At 38.7% G+C, this 16,365-nt stretch overlaps 2 protein-coding genes across 2 annotated transcripts; one reads left to right on the forward strand and one right to left on the reverse strand.

Annotated features, from left to right (window-relative positions):
• The first annotated feature begins 7,406 nt into the window (after window positions 1-7,406).
• LOC133156114 (retinol-binding protein 2-like) lies at window positions 7,407-8,901 on the forward strand. Its single transcript, XM_061281893.1, has 4 exons — window positions 7,407-7,524; window positions 8,068-8,246; window positions 8,391-8,492; window positions 8,771-8,901. Exons 1-4 carry the CDS (start codon window positions 7,452-7,454, stop codon window positions 8,822-8,824), a joined length of 408 nt encoding a protein of 135 aa, XP_061137877.1. The 5' UTR covers window positions 7,407-7,451; the 3' UTR covers window positions 8,825-8,901.
• Window positions 8,902-9,734: 833 nt separating this feature from the next.
• Window positions 9,735-12,608, reverse strand: mrps22 (mitochondrial ribosomal protein S22). The gene is made up of 8 exons (XM_061281892.1): window positions 12,453-12,608; window positions 12,028-12,182; window positions 11,783-11,947; window positions 11,293-11,436; window positions 11,062-11,145; window positions 10,843-10,988; window positions 10,627-10,735; window positions 9,735-9,955 (listed from the first exon to the last, which is right to left on the reverse strand). The coding sequence occupies exons 1-8, from the start codon at window positions 12,577-12,579 to the stop codon at window positions 9,863-9,865; spliced, it is 1,023 nt and encodes a 340-aa protein (XP_061137876.1). The 5' UTR covers window positions 12,580-12,608; the 3' UTR covers window positions 9,735-9,862.
• Window positions 12,609-16,365: the final 3,757 nt, after the last annotated feature.

The raw sequence follows: 16,365 nt of genomic DNA on the forward strand, positions 1-16,365 counted from the left end.
TTTCTGAGACGTCTCTTCAACATGTTCACTAACGACAGTGAATGTGATAAAGACGCTGTCTGCAGGCCTCTTTTTGCAAATGAATGCACACAGGTGTGTTCCGGATACTGACTATCGGAGCAGACATTATACCATACCATTTCTAAGCAAATGCTGCAACTTATAGATGGCTAAAACCGACAGCTGTTTGTAGGGGTTCGTCCTCAGGCAAGAATTCCCATGAAGCCCCCCCATAAAACCAGAACAATGGATAAGGTAAGATGAAAATCCATGGAATAACTACCAACACCAAAAACAAGTGTCACATTGTATAAACAACCAAATAAATAAAAGGAATGGAAAGCATACAGTTTGTCTCAAGCTCATCTGCAATTTCACTACTACTGATCCTTGATGGTATTGCTATAAACTGACACTATTACTTTTCTCATATAACGTTACAGACACACATTACCATGAAGCCCCTCTCTTTTTTTTTCAATTCATTTATTTATACTTTCTGCGTGCCCTGAGTGATTACATATAAACAGAATAGACGCTAATATCTAAATAAAATAAAATATCAAAATGGTCTTCCTTTCTCATACCTCGAGCTCAGTGGCTTAATGGCTTAGTTTTCTGACACTCAACACTTGGCTGGGATCACCAAAATGAATCATGCCAGAATTTATTTGGAACCCTTGTGGTCTTTGACTGATTATTTCGGTCTGAGTTTGAATGTTGTATTTATTGTAATAGATGGCTGCCTTCCTGTTCATTTGGGGGGTTAGGCAGCAGAAAATATGCCTTATCCACCAAAAAGGTCATTGTGCAACATACTAGGAATACAGTACACACTATTTTGGAATTATAAGGCAGTTTTAAAATGCTCACACTTGGCTGTGACTCAAAAGGACCAGTTCACTAGGAGACCGCAAGGAAACAGCAGTGACGTGAAAGGTATAGGCATGTCAACATCTTTAAAAAAGTTGACATGCTCTTTGTAATGCTTTCACTTATTGTTAGGTAAATGGAATAAGTTAGGGTGTAAGAGAAGAATAGGAAAGGATTGGAAAGAAAAGCATATGATAGCATAGAAAAGGCAAGAAAAATGACTGCAGACATGCTGGAATAGAAGACCCCTATTTGTGCAGTGAAGGGAGAGATTATTGGCCAGTGCTGCCCTGTACCATTTGTCCTAGTCAGGTTCTTAAATAGATTCAGGATCAATTATTCATAGAGTCCATAACTGGCAATAAACGTTAGCTGAGACAGTGCAGCCTGGGCCGGGGACAACCGGAAAAGACAGAAACAGATTTAAAAGGCTAAAACTACGGGATAAAACAGATAATCACCTAATAGTGTTTGGACCGCTTTTAAAAGAGCAACATAAAGAAGCGTAGAGAGAAATTGGCTGAGTTTAATGGAAATCGATATGAACATAATCAAGGCAAGACAAAGCCATGTGCACAGCATTTTCTGCTTACCTCAAGGAGAACAGCATTGTTATTAAAAATCCACGATAGCAAGTCAAAGTATAAATGTTGAAGTGCAAGATGGATTGACTACAGAGTAGAAATATATAAATGATGTAAACACCAAAATTTAATTGCGTTACGATTTTGAAACGGACGTTATGAATTAAAGACTCTTTGCAACCCTTTTAAACCTTTAACAAACCCTGACCAAGAAAATGTTCGCAAATACTCTAAGTGAGACACCACCTTTGCGTGAGCTATATTCTGGAATTGCTGAATAAAATATGCCTCATGCGTAAAGAAGTTCACAAAGTAGGAGGCCACTTGGCCAAGTGTCTTTTCCAACCGCACTCGCCTTCCCATTTGAGAGCAAAACACAGCATTGCAAGAAAAAGCCCTATAATGATATGCAAATATTTCTTCCCACAGTTGCTGTCTAGAGGCTATGCTGCCGGTCACCCTCTGATCTTTCCTTCAAACATCACCTACAGGTTCTCGATCGGATTGAGATCAGGGGACTATGGATGGCGTTTCTTTTTTTTTTTTAACTTAAACTACAACATGGATCTACAACTCTCACTCCACATAGGAAATGCAGACATCTTTTAATGTGTGAAAGAAATGATGACTTGATAAAAAGTCAAAGTAAAATGGACTCAAAACTCTCATCCACAAACTTGTTGGTGTGGTGCAGAGACAAAAGCCCGGGGAATGAATAATCACCCAGAGACCATTTGGACGGTAATTGACTGAAGAAATGCCAGGCACTCTCTGATGAACATGTAGACACTTCACTGTGCATCTCCAAATGGCTTTAGTGAGCTAATGGCGGTGTGGGAAAAACGAGCTCACATAAGGCTGGGGTAATGTAGCTTTCAGCTCAGCTCATTTTCCTCCAAACGAAAGAGATAATCTGGACCCCCTAAAGGCCTGTGAGATTGAAAGCTTCGCAAGCGGAAAGGCCAAATAAGTAAGAAAAATCAGACGTGAACCCAGACCAGAGTTTCCTCATTCAACTCTCACGCCACGCATCAGCGGTGCTGATGATGTTCACATGCCTTACGGAGGAATATACAATAAGTCTGCCATTCCTTGGGTTTATTTTTCTCCTTTCTTCTTTCTTCTCTTTTGGCATTTTATTTTCCTCTCATGTTGACTTCCATCTAGTTGTCTTCAGAACCATTGCAAAAAATCGCATGTACAATACCTGGATGGATAGATGGACGGATCTAAAGACAAAGTGTCATCACATTTTCCACATTTCACCTTTAAAATGAATACCAGAATAGCATTCCATTCAGTTGCCCTCTAACAGCAAAACATGACAGTACAATAAAATAGTCTCTCTTCCATTTATTTCTTTTTTTTTTTCCTTTGACGTGTATGGCCCCATGCATGCAGCAGAATGTGAATCTGGGAACCCTGTCCTCCGCTGATCCCTTAGGACCCGCAGCCCTTTCCTGCTCCACATAGGAAACCCAATGCATAATGCATCACTATCCGGGCCAATTTCAGAGCAGAGAAGCAAAAAATAGAGAAACTCTTCCCAGGTTCCTGCAATCAGTCCCATGGTTTCTGTGGGAAATGAGGCCTCTTTGCAACCCAATAGAATTACCGAGAAAACATGAAAAATTTAGCATCGATTCCCACTGAACATCCCAAACTTCCCCAAAAACGTGTGTATGAGAGGACACACACGCACACACACACTCACGACAGTGCTTGTATGGGATTTTCTCAACATGGTTATGAGGATGCTGTTGCTTTCTAGTGATGGTGCAGAAGAGGGCACATTACATGCATTGGTGGAGGTTAAAAGGCAACATTTATCCCGAGGGAACAGGATGGCATTGGTAGAAGTGGAACATACGATTGATTTGTGCTGCTTATAAGTAGTGAGAAGCGAGGCCTCAGATGGAGCCTAGTGAGCAATTGATCAAAGCAAGCATGTTACTGAGAGATGGTGGTCAGGCAGGCTCAGGCATTTAACATCCATAACTGATAAACACCCACAGGCAAGAGTGCATGGATCATGCATAAATATTTATGGAAAGATACATTGTGGACATATTTTCTAAGCTATGACCAGTGACCAAGAAAAACAACATGCAGAAACAATAATTCACTATCACTTGACAATAATCATGTGTTTTCTTCCAGGTGGAAAGAGCCAAAGCGTTCTCCAACGAGTAAACAAAGGCAGGGCAATTTCAAAAGAGGTTTGAAAGAATAGTTTTCTTCTTGCAGGGTGGTATAAAAAGTCTAATATTCACAATCATCCTGATTGGCTTTGCCTTCTCTGCTGCTGTAGTTGGAATGTAAGAAAGATTTCTCATGAGGTAAACTGCTTGAAATGGAAAAGCAAGACTGGTGTGTTGTATTTACATTTTAATAAGTTGAATCAAACAGAGACTTTTGATAAATGGTTCATGTAGTCATTGAGGTTAATTTATTCAGGCGATAATCATAAATGTAATGCTTTAACTTTGGAATTGATAGATGGAGCTTAAGGACAACTATAACAACAGTCAACAGCAAATTCGAATCTGAAATGGTACTTTTGTCACTGATTTTACAAAGGTCATGTTTTTCCCCCTAGCATCTCAGATTTGTGAGATATTTTCATTTTTATTTTGCAATCTCACCCATAAAACTACGCGCGATGGAAATTTTACCATACGTTGTGATTCATAGCCATATAACATTCAGCAAAAGGGGATCGTTATAACTGTGAGCCCAAATCAATGTATGATCGCCTCATAAACATAAATAATGAATAACTAATTTTGAAATCACAAGCCAGTAAAAAAATCATTGATTACACCTCCTCACCCCTTAATTCTTGATCCTCAACCATATGAAGATTGTCTCAACTTGGACTGAGCATCATTAATTGTCAGTGACTATCACCGAGCACAAGTTGAAAAGCAAGTTTAACAAATGCAAACTCAAACTTCACTTAGGTAGGTAAACCTTATTTCCACTGCTTGGCGAACACAACATGAACAAAAATCACTCAAACCTTGTTACATTTGTTTTCTGTCTAAAATAAATGTGGTAGTCATTTTCTGTGATTGCATGCAGCAAGCATGTTATTACTACTTTTCAGGTAGCACTAATGCATATAATACTGTATTATTGTGATGAATTACCCCCACCCCTCAAAAAAAAAAAATAGCTTCAATAAGGAAGATAAAAGACATAGCCATTAAAATGTGCTGGGCTTCTTTGTTGTCGTGCCGGCACATCAAAGTACACAGCAAAATCCAAGTCGTGCATCAGTCTTGTCCATGAGTGGGATGAAAATTCATGACAAATTTATAGCTATTGCGTCACTGCTGAGAATACACAAGTATACCTTCATAACAAAGAGCAGACCTCTCAGTCATTTGTCTTCTCGGAGGACACTGATTCATAAAACCTTTTGATGCTTTGAAACAAGAATGACATAGAAGAGATGACAAGGCCAGTGGTGGAGCTGATAGGGGATGCAAACATGTAGCACTGAGCTCCACGTTAATGAAGTCAATTTTATCCAATCGTATAAGACATTAAAGGTCTGCAACGTTGCATCTCTGCTGAATGATTACATTGAGATCAGGGGCTAAAAAGATCAACACTCAGGGGACTGCAATATAGAAAACAAGCATGTGTGTGTGCGTGCACGCGCTTTGCAAGGTTATGAAGTGCAGGATGTGCCATTAGGAGTCTGTTTGGCAGAATTTAATATGAAACTGCTTCATTATTAAAAACACTCCCAAATTGCAGTTGCACAAATTTAGGATGCCCCGGTGCAATCATATAAGCATAGATCCTTGCATGCATGTGGAAATTTGTACCAATCGGTTACATTTACAGTCTGGTATGTGTTTGAAAACATTAGATGATTATTCATTTATGCATCCGGGATCTCATTTGTAAATCAAAAATGTGTTTTCACCTCACAGGAGAAGTTATAATAAGAAAGCAGCTTCACTCAACCTATTCACACTACACACCACAGTGAACAGATTTCGGTCTTGCTGGTCCTTGGTTAGCAGATGGTTTTGTGTCATCTGAACATTGATCACAGGATAACATGTGGTGCTGTTTCAGTCTGAATTTAGGACTATCCATATGCACAAATGCTTGCGGACTTGTCTCTTGTGTAGCAACATTGCCCCCGTGTGGTCAAAACATAAAAAACATTTATGCGTGTGAACCTGAGGAGGTCAAGTGAACCTTACAAACTTAACTTATAACTTAATTATAATAATTATACACACAAATAGTGTCTACAAAAAGATTCGGACATGCGGAAAATAATAACTTCTAATTGTAACTATTTTTTAAATTTATTTAAGTCAAAACATTTTACAAGACAAAAATAATGACAATATAGTTCCACCAATTTCACCATCACTCAACATGTGGCAGGCCAACATTTATTTGCTACCTTTTATTTGCTCTTATTTGTTATATTATTAATCACGTCCCCTCCTGCAATGTCAGACAGGTAATAAAGGGGGGAAAGCGCCGAGCAGCTTAATTTACATTTATTTGTCCATCTGCTCACCTGGATCACGGAGGATGAACAACAGACGGGTTGTGCCATTATGATGCCAAAGTGACTCATCCATCCAACCATTTCCTATACTGCTTGTCCTCATTAGGAGTGTGGGTGAGCTGGAGCCTTTCCCAGCAAACTTTGGGTGGGAAGCAGTGTCTACTCTGTTCTCTGGACTGGTCGCCAGCCAGTTGGTGTTTTTTGGAATGTGGGAAAGAGTTGAGGGACACAGCGAAAACTCATGAAAAGTAAGTAGAAACAAATTAATATGAATGGATTCATCTAGTAATAGTCATTATTAATGTAGCTATGTATTAAAGCATCAAACTGAAATACCACGAAAAAAAGTAAGGCAATAAGCCTTATCCACAGACAAGGAGATTAATTGTGCATTACATAAATAGAATGTTATTCTTAAAAGAAAAAAATGACGGGTAATTTAAATTAAATAGTGAATCTGTACTCTACTTACAAAGAATAAAAAGACACAATTAATCAAATTTTTCATTGATAGGGTCTGTAGTGTTCAACTTTGTCCTTGCATCTAGCTAACAAATTGACTGTACGTTTTCATCCTTTTAGTGAGAATACTTTACTAGTAATTGTCTCCTGCTGCCAAAACTAATAGAAAGAGGACTGGGATAGAAAGACAGATGGAAAGAAAAAAAAAAAGCAAACCTGAGCAGCAATGACATTTTGTGTCTTCCTTCACATATTGTGTCCAATGACCTTTGTCAGTCCCAATGGGAAATGAGGTCATTTTTATTTTCTGACAGTTATCACTGTGTCGTCATCACTTATCTTATCATATCTGACAACACATTACATGAGCCAGGTCAAAAATCAATCTGCTATCACGAAAAAAAAAAAATCTACAGCAATATTTTAATATTTTTGTCTGTAAAAATACATTAACATAACATTTTGTAAAGGAGATCATTTCCACTTGTTTCTGCGGGCATGACATCCGCACGTCTACATCATGGCATTTTGTCAACCAGATACCCTGCTCTAATTTCTATAAGGTGCCAATCAAAGTAAAACCATATTGCATTACATGCGACACTTGAAAGTCAATACAATCGAGTTAAATTTTGCTGCCAGGTCATTGGGATGGAGTAGGAATTAGAATGTTCACCAGCATGTCCATGCAAGTATACACGTACACACACACATGCATTTACCAAGATGGGCAGTGATGTACATGCAGTTTTGTCGTGAAGTAGAATGTTCATGGAGCACCTGACCTTTCAGATATCTCAAAGTGCCTATATGTACTGGCTCAAGGCAATTATCAGGCGGACCCTGTCCTTTGACAAACACACCCACACACATGCACGCGCACACACAAACAGTGTCTACAAAAAGATTTGGACCGCATAATTCTTTCTCGGCGTGCCAACCAACTCGAGAAGTAACCACTACTTCGACACACGCACACATTCAACATGCCTGCAGATTACAATGGAAAGTGGGAGATGGTGAGCAGTAAAAACTTTGATGATGTCATGAAAGCCCTTGGTAAGTTGCCGTACAAATATATCATCTTATTTCCTCAATGCAGTGAATGGTAAAGAAGATGCAATGAACTAAAACATAATAATAAAGACAGATACATATGGGAAAATGTAATATAAAGATTTTATCTTTTCAAATGATTTTTAGAACAGGACCGTGGGGTACTCACGTGGTTCTTGGGGGCTCCATGGTGGGATATGACTCCTCCAAAGCGTGCCTTTTTATTAACGGGACAGACACACACAAATATTAATTTGCATGCTTGCCCGCTTATTAAACGAGAAAAGGTTAATGTTATTTCTTACCCCACGGTTCTTTTTCTAATCATCAATTCTGATGACGTGTCCAATTTTTCACATGGTTAAGTTCATGGCTTTACAACTCTAACAAATATCATTCTCAAAGAAATGAGCTCAAACTCCTTTGCATTGGTAAATAGTTTAACAAAAGACATTTTAACATTTTGATTATGTTTTCAGAGTATGCAAATAGGAATCACAGTGTGTTCACTACCGACATGCAATTTTCCTTCATTCTTGTATGCAGACATCGACTTTGCCACCAGAACAATTGCTTCCAAGCTGCACCAGACAAAAATCATAGTTCAGAACGGAGACAAGTTTGAAACAAACACGTTGAGCACCTTCAGAAACTATGAGGTTAACTTTACTGTAGGGGTGGAGTTCGAAGAGCAGACAAAGGGTCTTGACAACCGAAAAGTCATGGTAAGGACGATTGGTTGAGTTTTAAATGTTGCCCCAATTCTGCTTTTGTAAAGTAACTTGTGAACATGTACTCACTGTTGATATCTTGATAACAGCGGTTTACAATAATGGATGCTTATTTTTGTCCTGGATGCCACATCACAGACTCTGGTCACCTGGGATGGGGACAAACTGGTGTGTGTTCAGAAGGGGGAAAAGGAAAACCGTGGTTGGAAACACTGGATCGAGGGAGATCTGCTACATCTGGTACGAAAGGAGAAATGTCATCATCTAGAAATTCAAAGGAAAACAATACAAATATGTTATTTCGACCAACCTAATTACCCTGAGAAACAAGAAAGTGACAGCAAGAAACTTCAAACATATTAACTTGATGGAATCTTTCCGAACACAGTTTGAGGCAATAATAATAAAACTATCCTGTATTATCAGAAGATTCGAGATAAAAGATCTGACAGGTGATGTAAGAGACAAGATTTCTTGTCAGTGTTGGTCTAAAGGTGTGTGTTTGTCCTCTCTTTTAGGAGATCCACGTACTGGACAAAGTCTGCCTCCAAGTTTTTAAGAAGGCCCAGTAAGATGTGCTTAAGTCTCCGAAATTGCACGATACAATCTATTTATAACATTTAAAGTAATAAACTGATAACACAGTGAACTTTTTTTCCTCCGAGCCTTTATTACCAAAACACAAGACTTTGTTTGGATCTCATTCATTATTTATACAAGAGCGAAAACAAACTACACACACAAATGTGCATTATTTAGATGTATTGTGGCTCTCATATTTACACTGTTATGGTATTATTTATTTTAATGTAGCTCGGGGCCTACAACATTTGGGAGGATCTTGGGGTGGATATAGCATTCACATAGTAATTCAAATGTGGGTTTAATAGTGAAACGTGTCAAGTGATTTGGCTCAATTGTTACGTCATTGACTTAAGGTGCAAGGTCCAAATGTTCAATGTTTATTTGCGTTCAAACTACGGCGAACTGATAATAATGACTGACTTTGGGCTTTTTGAGGACGAGTGTCTGTATAATTGCAAGCAAAAAAAAAAAAAGCTAAATGGAGTCATGTATTTAAAGTGAAGATAAAAAGTCAACAGACTTCTGATCAATTGCCAGGGTTTTGTGATATAAAAAAATGAAAACAAATGTTGGGTTGGCTGAGGATGTGGCCTTACTGTTTGATCAGTTTTGCCAAATATACCTCAGGATTATGACCCAAAGATTCAGTCTAGGTTTCAGAATTTTGCAAATTTTGTGATAGCGTCATGCTTTAGAGGGGGGATTATTTTGCTTCAGTTAGAACTACCGTCTTTGTCGAGATGGGAGGATGGACATCATCCTGAAGTCCTGTGCATTAATAATTATACAGGCAAGCATCACTGGCATATTTTTTGTGTTTATGTTTGTGTTATGTAATAAGATTGCCAGTTGTCTTTCACTTTTGGCAGACCTGAAGATATTCCACTTACCCAGAGGTACAAAGACATTTGTTTTATTGAGTTTGTTCAGTTATGTACACAATGTGGTTAGGACACAAACGCTAAGCACAACCTGCATGTATTTGTTTCCAAAAATTGCAGAATTCCAAATGAGAAATGGGTCAATTAGACAGCAGCGCTGTTTGACGGCGACTGTTCATATGCCTGCAAGGCCAAGTCAATGTAGCCAGACCTCTGGGATTCCTTTTTGGCATAGATCTGTTGAGACAGCAATATAGATTTGTTTATTACTGTCATGCAAACACAAAATTGTTTTTACTTGTTGCTACAAATTGGAGGGAGGTTATTGTACAGGTGGAACAACTTTAAGACCTTTGCAATGTAAGGTTAAAAAAGAAAAAAGCGTTGTCAGACACATGCTTTATGGCTGTATTTGTCACTGATAGGAAGACTTGAGGGGTAAATGAAGTCACAGCGCTACCTAGTGGGCAAATAATGTAAGGACACCCTTCAGCAGGTGAGTCAAATGTGAGCCAATGTTGAAAAGAGCTGTAATCGTCCGATTTAATGGGTACAATTAATCGATCAGGCCCCAACTAAAAACAACAATTAAACAACGAAAATCAGGCATTGTTTTGTTTTTGGAGTACAACAAAAGCATCTTAAAAGATATTTATTTGTCTGTAGACACAGTGCAGTCAAAATTGTTGGAAACCCACATTCGTCATTAAAATAATTTGAAACTGATGACACTGGTGCTTGCTGAAATGCATACTAACAAGTCGCAGTACTTGTCGTTAAATGTTCACGTGACAATAAAAACAAAACAAAAAAGGCTATGAGAAATAGAAATGTTAAAAAGTATTGCCTCAGTAGGGGTAGGAGATATCAACCTAATCTTAAAAGCTCATGATGGCAAGTGTTCTCACCTTGACAAGGTCAGTGTCTGCAGCCTCAAGTCTGGAAGCTTCCAGTGCCGACTCGCTGTGAGGATGGACCAGGTGGAAGAGAGACACGAGGCTTACTGCGTCCTGCAGTCTGAATCACACAAAAACAATTCTGCCTGAACCAAACACCGTAAACACCAAAAACAAAATCTGTAGAAGATCAACATGCAAAAGAAGAAAGTCATCTATTAAACTCACAATTCCTTCTTCAGCATGTCCACAATGAGGCCATCAATCCTGCGAGCATTGACCAGGTACCAGGCCATACCGCCAAAGTGCCGGGTAGAACGAAGAAGCTCATATTTCCCATGTTTGTCCAGATCTTCATAGGTAGCGGCGTGCACCTGACACAAATGGATGTCAGGTTTGCAGTCCACCAATCGCAGTTTGGTTGCTATGGCGAGGCACTCAGCTTACCTTGATGTACTGCGATGAGTCGGGTTCAAACTGGACCAGACACAGGTCCAACGCATCCTCGTGCCGGTCCTGAGAGAACACCATCTAATAGAAAAGAAAATATGCAAGCAAAAGAGGGAATAAAAAGAAGGGACTACTTGTGAGTTTTAATTGTCATTGGTTGTTTAATAGTCGTGGCAGTCACAGCAGCATTTGAAAGAAAAAAGCAGCTTTGATGGGCTATTTTTTTACCTTTAGGTTTTCCTCAGTGAAGAGCAACGGCGTAGTGATTTTGCGCCCATCTCTTGGAAAGTAGACCTGAATGAGTCGGTCTCTTTCCTCCCAGGTGGCTTTTCGTAATGTGCCGTCGGTCTCCCTCACAACAATGAACCTTTCCTGAGGGCAAAACAAACACACAAATGAACTATGCATCAAGACAAGGTGCAAATAAACAATTATTACAATATACAGGTGATGTGGAACATGATCATTTTTGTACAGTTCTGAAATAGATTCACAGTAATATGCTGACAATGCATGTTTATATTTAACAACAGGAAAGGAGATACAAATAGTTGCTGCACTTTAAATGAAACTGCTTACTGAACATCATTCTGAGAGACAGTTCTGATACTGTATTTACTGGCTTTCAGTAAAGTTCTGCACTGGATGCCGCGGTAATGTCTATCCAGAACGTTTCTTTTTATTTTTTTGTTTATCTAATGAAGTTAAAGGTACTAACCCTGTTTGGAATGTTGTAGGTGATATCTGTGAAGACATATTTGACTGTATCCATGCCATCCAGAATCTTGTCGACAGACAGTATGTCACTGATGGGCTTCCTCTCAGGTAACACAGGTGGCATTTGCAGCATCTTTTTCGCTTTCTCTGTGGCCAACTTCACCGCCTGAAAGCATACAGTGGCTACTGAGTAACAAGTCGTGTGTGAGACTGCAAGAAAAGGATAGTGTGACTCAAGGCACCTACCTGCTCCAACTGTTCATCGGTCATGAGTTTATACGTTGGCGGGTTCAGTTCCTGTTTAACTGATCGGAACACCTTTTGCAGGTTCAGGCCCGTTATCCTGGTCAGGATGTCCTGCACAACTGGATCTGTGAACTGGGGCTTTGCATTGTTTTGCACTATGGAAGAGAAATATGCAATCATAATCAAGGTCTAGCAACCAAATATTAACGCTGTAAAAATGTTCCATTGTAATATCTAGCTGGCAGCGCATTCTTGAGCAACAGAAAATAATGCAGAAGCTGTGGATGGTAAAATATAAACATAATTGTTTGTAGAACGAATCCAAATGTGGATGTCTTGTATTTTTGACACACGACAAGGTCAGCGTTACAATTACATGGTTTGCGCTATTGCACGTTATGATCCAGACTGTGTAATATACATACCGCTGTCTGGCGTATCGATGCAAAAAGTCCGGGTGCTACATTTTACGAGCAAGTTTTTATTTCTCTGAACACTTTGCAGCCAAGAGCAGCCTCGGCGTAAGCACCGTGCTGTACCGAGCGCTGCCATTTTTCCTCTTCTTCGTTGGTTTCATCTTCTTTGACGCCACGCTGACGCACACTGTCGCTGCTGTTGCATTACTGCCACCTTGTGTTCTTCTGAAACAACCCAATGCAATTAAGGAGACTGCCCTTTTTGTACAGTATTAAATGTACTTTATTTTTCAGTTTCATGAGTGTGATCTGCCCCCATAAGTGGCTACTTTAATGAGTCAAAGGTTTAAAATACATTTTGGTGTATAGCTTAATTCCATGATTCCCCTTGCAACTCAAATTGTTATATGCTTTTATTTCTGAATACAGGCAGAAATTGAAGTGCATGAATTTTAATTAAAAAAAATTGAAACATCAGGCTGTTCTATATAGACCGGTAGTGTAGAGTATTGAAATAAACAGTATACAGAAATGATTTCGTAAAACATACTATAAATAAACTTAACTATACATGAAACTTTTTCCTGTAATTTTCCATGCTCTTTGTTTCTTTTTATTTCTTTATTCTTGTTTGTTCTTATTGTTCTTATGGGGACACCTCGTGTAATAAGCACGTTACATTCATTTTTCCTTGGTGATTAAATAATTTCACTACTCCTGTCTGTGTCTGTCCACAAGATGGCAGTGTAATAACATGGGAGCGCATAATAACCTTAGATTGGAGTTTTAAAAACATTTTTACTCTTTATAGTCACACTCGTTCCTTGCTGATATGTCAGAACATTTATTAAGCCAATGCACTACTCAGACTACTACATTTGGGATAGAGAAAAACGTAATTTCGGTCTCTTTGTGTGTTGTGACGTGGAGAGATTGACAATAAAGCTGACTTTGACTTTGACTTTGACCCTAACCTGAAAATTTACGGCTGCAAGCAATATTTAGGGGTGTAAACTGTAAATAGATTTGTGTAAATGTTGACAATCAAATCACACAAATTTTGACTGTATTACTGATAAATGGGCTGGAGCAGGAGTTTGTCCATAACCAAACATAGCCAATAATAATTAAAAAATTAACAACAATGATAAAAACAATTAAGCAATTATTTTTATAGCACATTTCATACGCAGGGCAACTCATTATGTTACACCAACCAAAAGTGCAACATCTAAAATCATCTACAAACAGAACACATTACAATTTGGTTGGGAATCACTGCCTTTGAGAATTTCACATGATGCACCAAAGGACTTTTCATCTCCTGTGTTCACACATGCTATATAATCTCACCACTTTCTTCATTCACAGTAGCACTACAGCACCATTATCAGTAGAAGTAAAGAAGAATTGCAGTAATTCAGCCGCTCGTCATGTTTAAGGTCATGGGAATCTTGAGCATGACTTCGAATGACATCTTGTGCTGGTCACTATATTCAAATGTCGGACACATATGCAATGAAGACGGGCAACCATTCACACTCACAATGAGACTAGTTAAGCAAATGTACTACCACAACACCATCAGTCATGGTATCTACTTATTTACTCTAAATTACTGTAATAATTAAACTCAGACTCTGCTCTATATTTGTGCTGAACGCTGCACACATGCAGACATGCAAGGAGAAATCAGAGTGAAAGGGGAATGCAAATTGTGCAGCACCACTTGAGCTGAGATGAACTGGCATGGTGCCTTGCTCAAGGTTGCCAAGTTTTGTCTGACGCAGTCCAGATTAATTCTATTTCTAGGATTTATTAGTTATTTCATTATTCTATTCCTTGCAAATGTATCGGGAATTTATTTATTTATTTATTTATACAGTTTTTTATGGTAACAAAAATATAGGTTACTCTGCCACTCAGACGCTAAACAAATATCGTCAAGGATTTAGGTTGTCCTTGAAATGTATACATCTCTACCTCACCAGTTCACTAATCTACCAAATTATACATTGTTGGGGCAGATGGAGGTGTGGTTTAAGTGGGTAATGAGGTGAATCGTTAGCAGCAGTATGTCCAGAAGCACAGACACCGGTGGAATGATGTGTTGATTGAGCTGCAAGAGGCCCCGACTATACTGCCAGATGTATGCAGCTGTCACACTGCTGACGGAGGAAGACAAGTAACCATGTGACCTAAACTCAGTCAGTCAGACTATCTGTCTGTCTCTCTCAGCCAGTCTTGCTGCCTGTCTTTTTCTCTGTCAGGATGTAGTGGAACCCAAAGTTTTGAACTGTAGTATCACACTGCATACATATCTAGAGCATGACATAATTATCAAGCAGGAAATGATCAACAAGTGTATAAAAGTGGTGAAGCAATGCAGGTGGACATGTCAAGTGTGTGTGTTGTGCAAAAACATTTAAGCTGTGCATTAATGTGAATATAAACATCCATACTTTGTAATTTGTAGGCCAGCAAGAAGGAGTCTTTAGATGTTATTTCAATGTATTAAATACTTGAACAAAATAAACGTGACAAGCAGTCATCTGCACACGTGTAACACTCACTGTATGAACATTTTCAAGAACGCTTTAAACATGCTTGTGGAGCCTGTCAGACTCAGATAAAAAAAAAAAAAAAATCAGGTTAGAAAATATTTACAAATATGAAAATCACTCCTGACTAGCTCTAGAACACAAACTAGACAGCATTAAATTATTAATAAATACAGCATTAATAAACTTTAAAATCCAAATAAAAGTTCAAATAAAAGGTACAGTGTGTAAACGGCTTTGATTTATCAGTGTTCAGTCATTTTAAAAACCCACAATCAATCTCAGTAATACTACACAAGAATAGGTTCTAAACTTCTTACACATCAACATAAATAACAGTATAATTGTCGGCCTCTAATTATTTTCCACGTCTCGCCGCCATCTTTCTGTTACCCGTAGGAGACAAATCACCCCATCACAAATGTGCAATGACGAGAAGTCACATGTAATGACATTTGCTTGCACCTCTGCTGAAAACATTGAGAAGGCTTGCGACATGTGTTCTCTCTGTGGCACCGTGCTTCAAAATGCATGTACTTTAAATTTAGAACATTCTATTCTATTAATTCCCCACTAGAAAGCACAAAATAATACACACTGTCTGTTTTTTTTTTTTTTTAACAAAAAACGTGTCAAGAGTTTTATTATTGCAATGATTCAGTTTATGGCCGATGAGTGCACACATTAATCAATACCAAAGACGAAATAAAGGGATGCAGCATATTTAGAAAACAGCTTTTTTTATTTATTTTTTCATCTGGACTGCAGATGGAACACAAAGGCAATGCTGAAGCAATAGCACTTGCCTGACCACATCCGACAACTAATCTCCCTGTATTTCCTCTAATACGACAAAACTTCTGCTCTGAAATACCCTCCACCGTGATTTTACCAAAAGGGTGTTCATAGAGATATTAGTATATACACTTTATGATAGATAAAAGCTTCTTTATCCCTCCAAATGATCATAGTCTCTCAAAACAACCCATGCTTTCCCCGGTGGAGCAAAGGTGACCTTTAACCTTCTTGAAAGCAGAGTATTAACTGCCTTATCAGTGCCACGCTCCTCCTGTCACTTTATCCCTTGGTCAATGCAATCTTAAATTATAAAAATAACAAAGTGAGAGTGAGGGAGGGGGGTCCTTGCGCTGGTAGGCAGCCTCTCGTGTTGCATGCAAACCTGTGAACTCAGTCAGTCGTGAGTTAACAAATGCAACGATGCAGAGGTCTTTCGGATCTGTGTGTGTAGCTACGTTGGTTTGATTTTCAACTTGATGAACTAAGGTGAGCGGAAGGTCAGGTTTGTGTGTGCATGTGTGAGTGTATTTTATTCCAAATAAAGTGAATGAATTGAAAACTCC

Source organism: Syngnathus typhle, linkage group LG6 (assembly GCF_033458585.1).
Source record: "Syngnathus typhle isolate RoL2023-S1 ecotype Sweden linkage group LG6, RoL_Styp_1.0, whole genome shotgun sequence".
Lineage (NCBI taxonomy): Eukaryota > Metazoa > Chordata > Actinopteri > Syngnathiformes > Syngnathidae > Syngnathus > Syngnathus typhle.

Excerpts from the sequence above, each read along its gene's own strand:
- LOC133156114 (XM_061281893.1), top strand. The coding sequence starts at position 7,452 with ATGCCTGCAGATTACAATGGAAAGTGGGAGATGGTGAGCAGTAAAAAC. Across the intron at positions 7,525-8,067 it reads TGATGTCATGAAAGCCCTTG|ACATCGACTTTGCCACCAGA; the intron begins GTAAGTTGCCGT and ends TCTTGTATGCAG. Across the intron at positions 8,247-8,390 it reads TTGACAACCGAAAAGTCATG|ACTCTGGTCACCTGGGATGG; the intron begins GTAAGGACGATT and ends GCCACATCACAG.
- mrps22 (XM_061281892.1), bottom strand. The coding sequence starts at position 12,579 with ATGGCAGCGCTCGGTACAGCACGGTGCTTACGCCGAGGCTGCTCTTGG. Across the intron at positions 11,437-11,782 it reads CCTACAACATTCCAAACAGG|GAAAGGTTCATTGTTGTGAG; the intron begins GTTAGTACCTTT and ends TTTTGCCCTCAG. Across the intron at positions 10,736-10,842 it reads GACATGCTGAAGAAGGAATT|ACTGCAGGACGCAGTAAGCC; the intron begins GTGAGTTTAATA and ends TGTGTGATTCAG.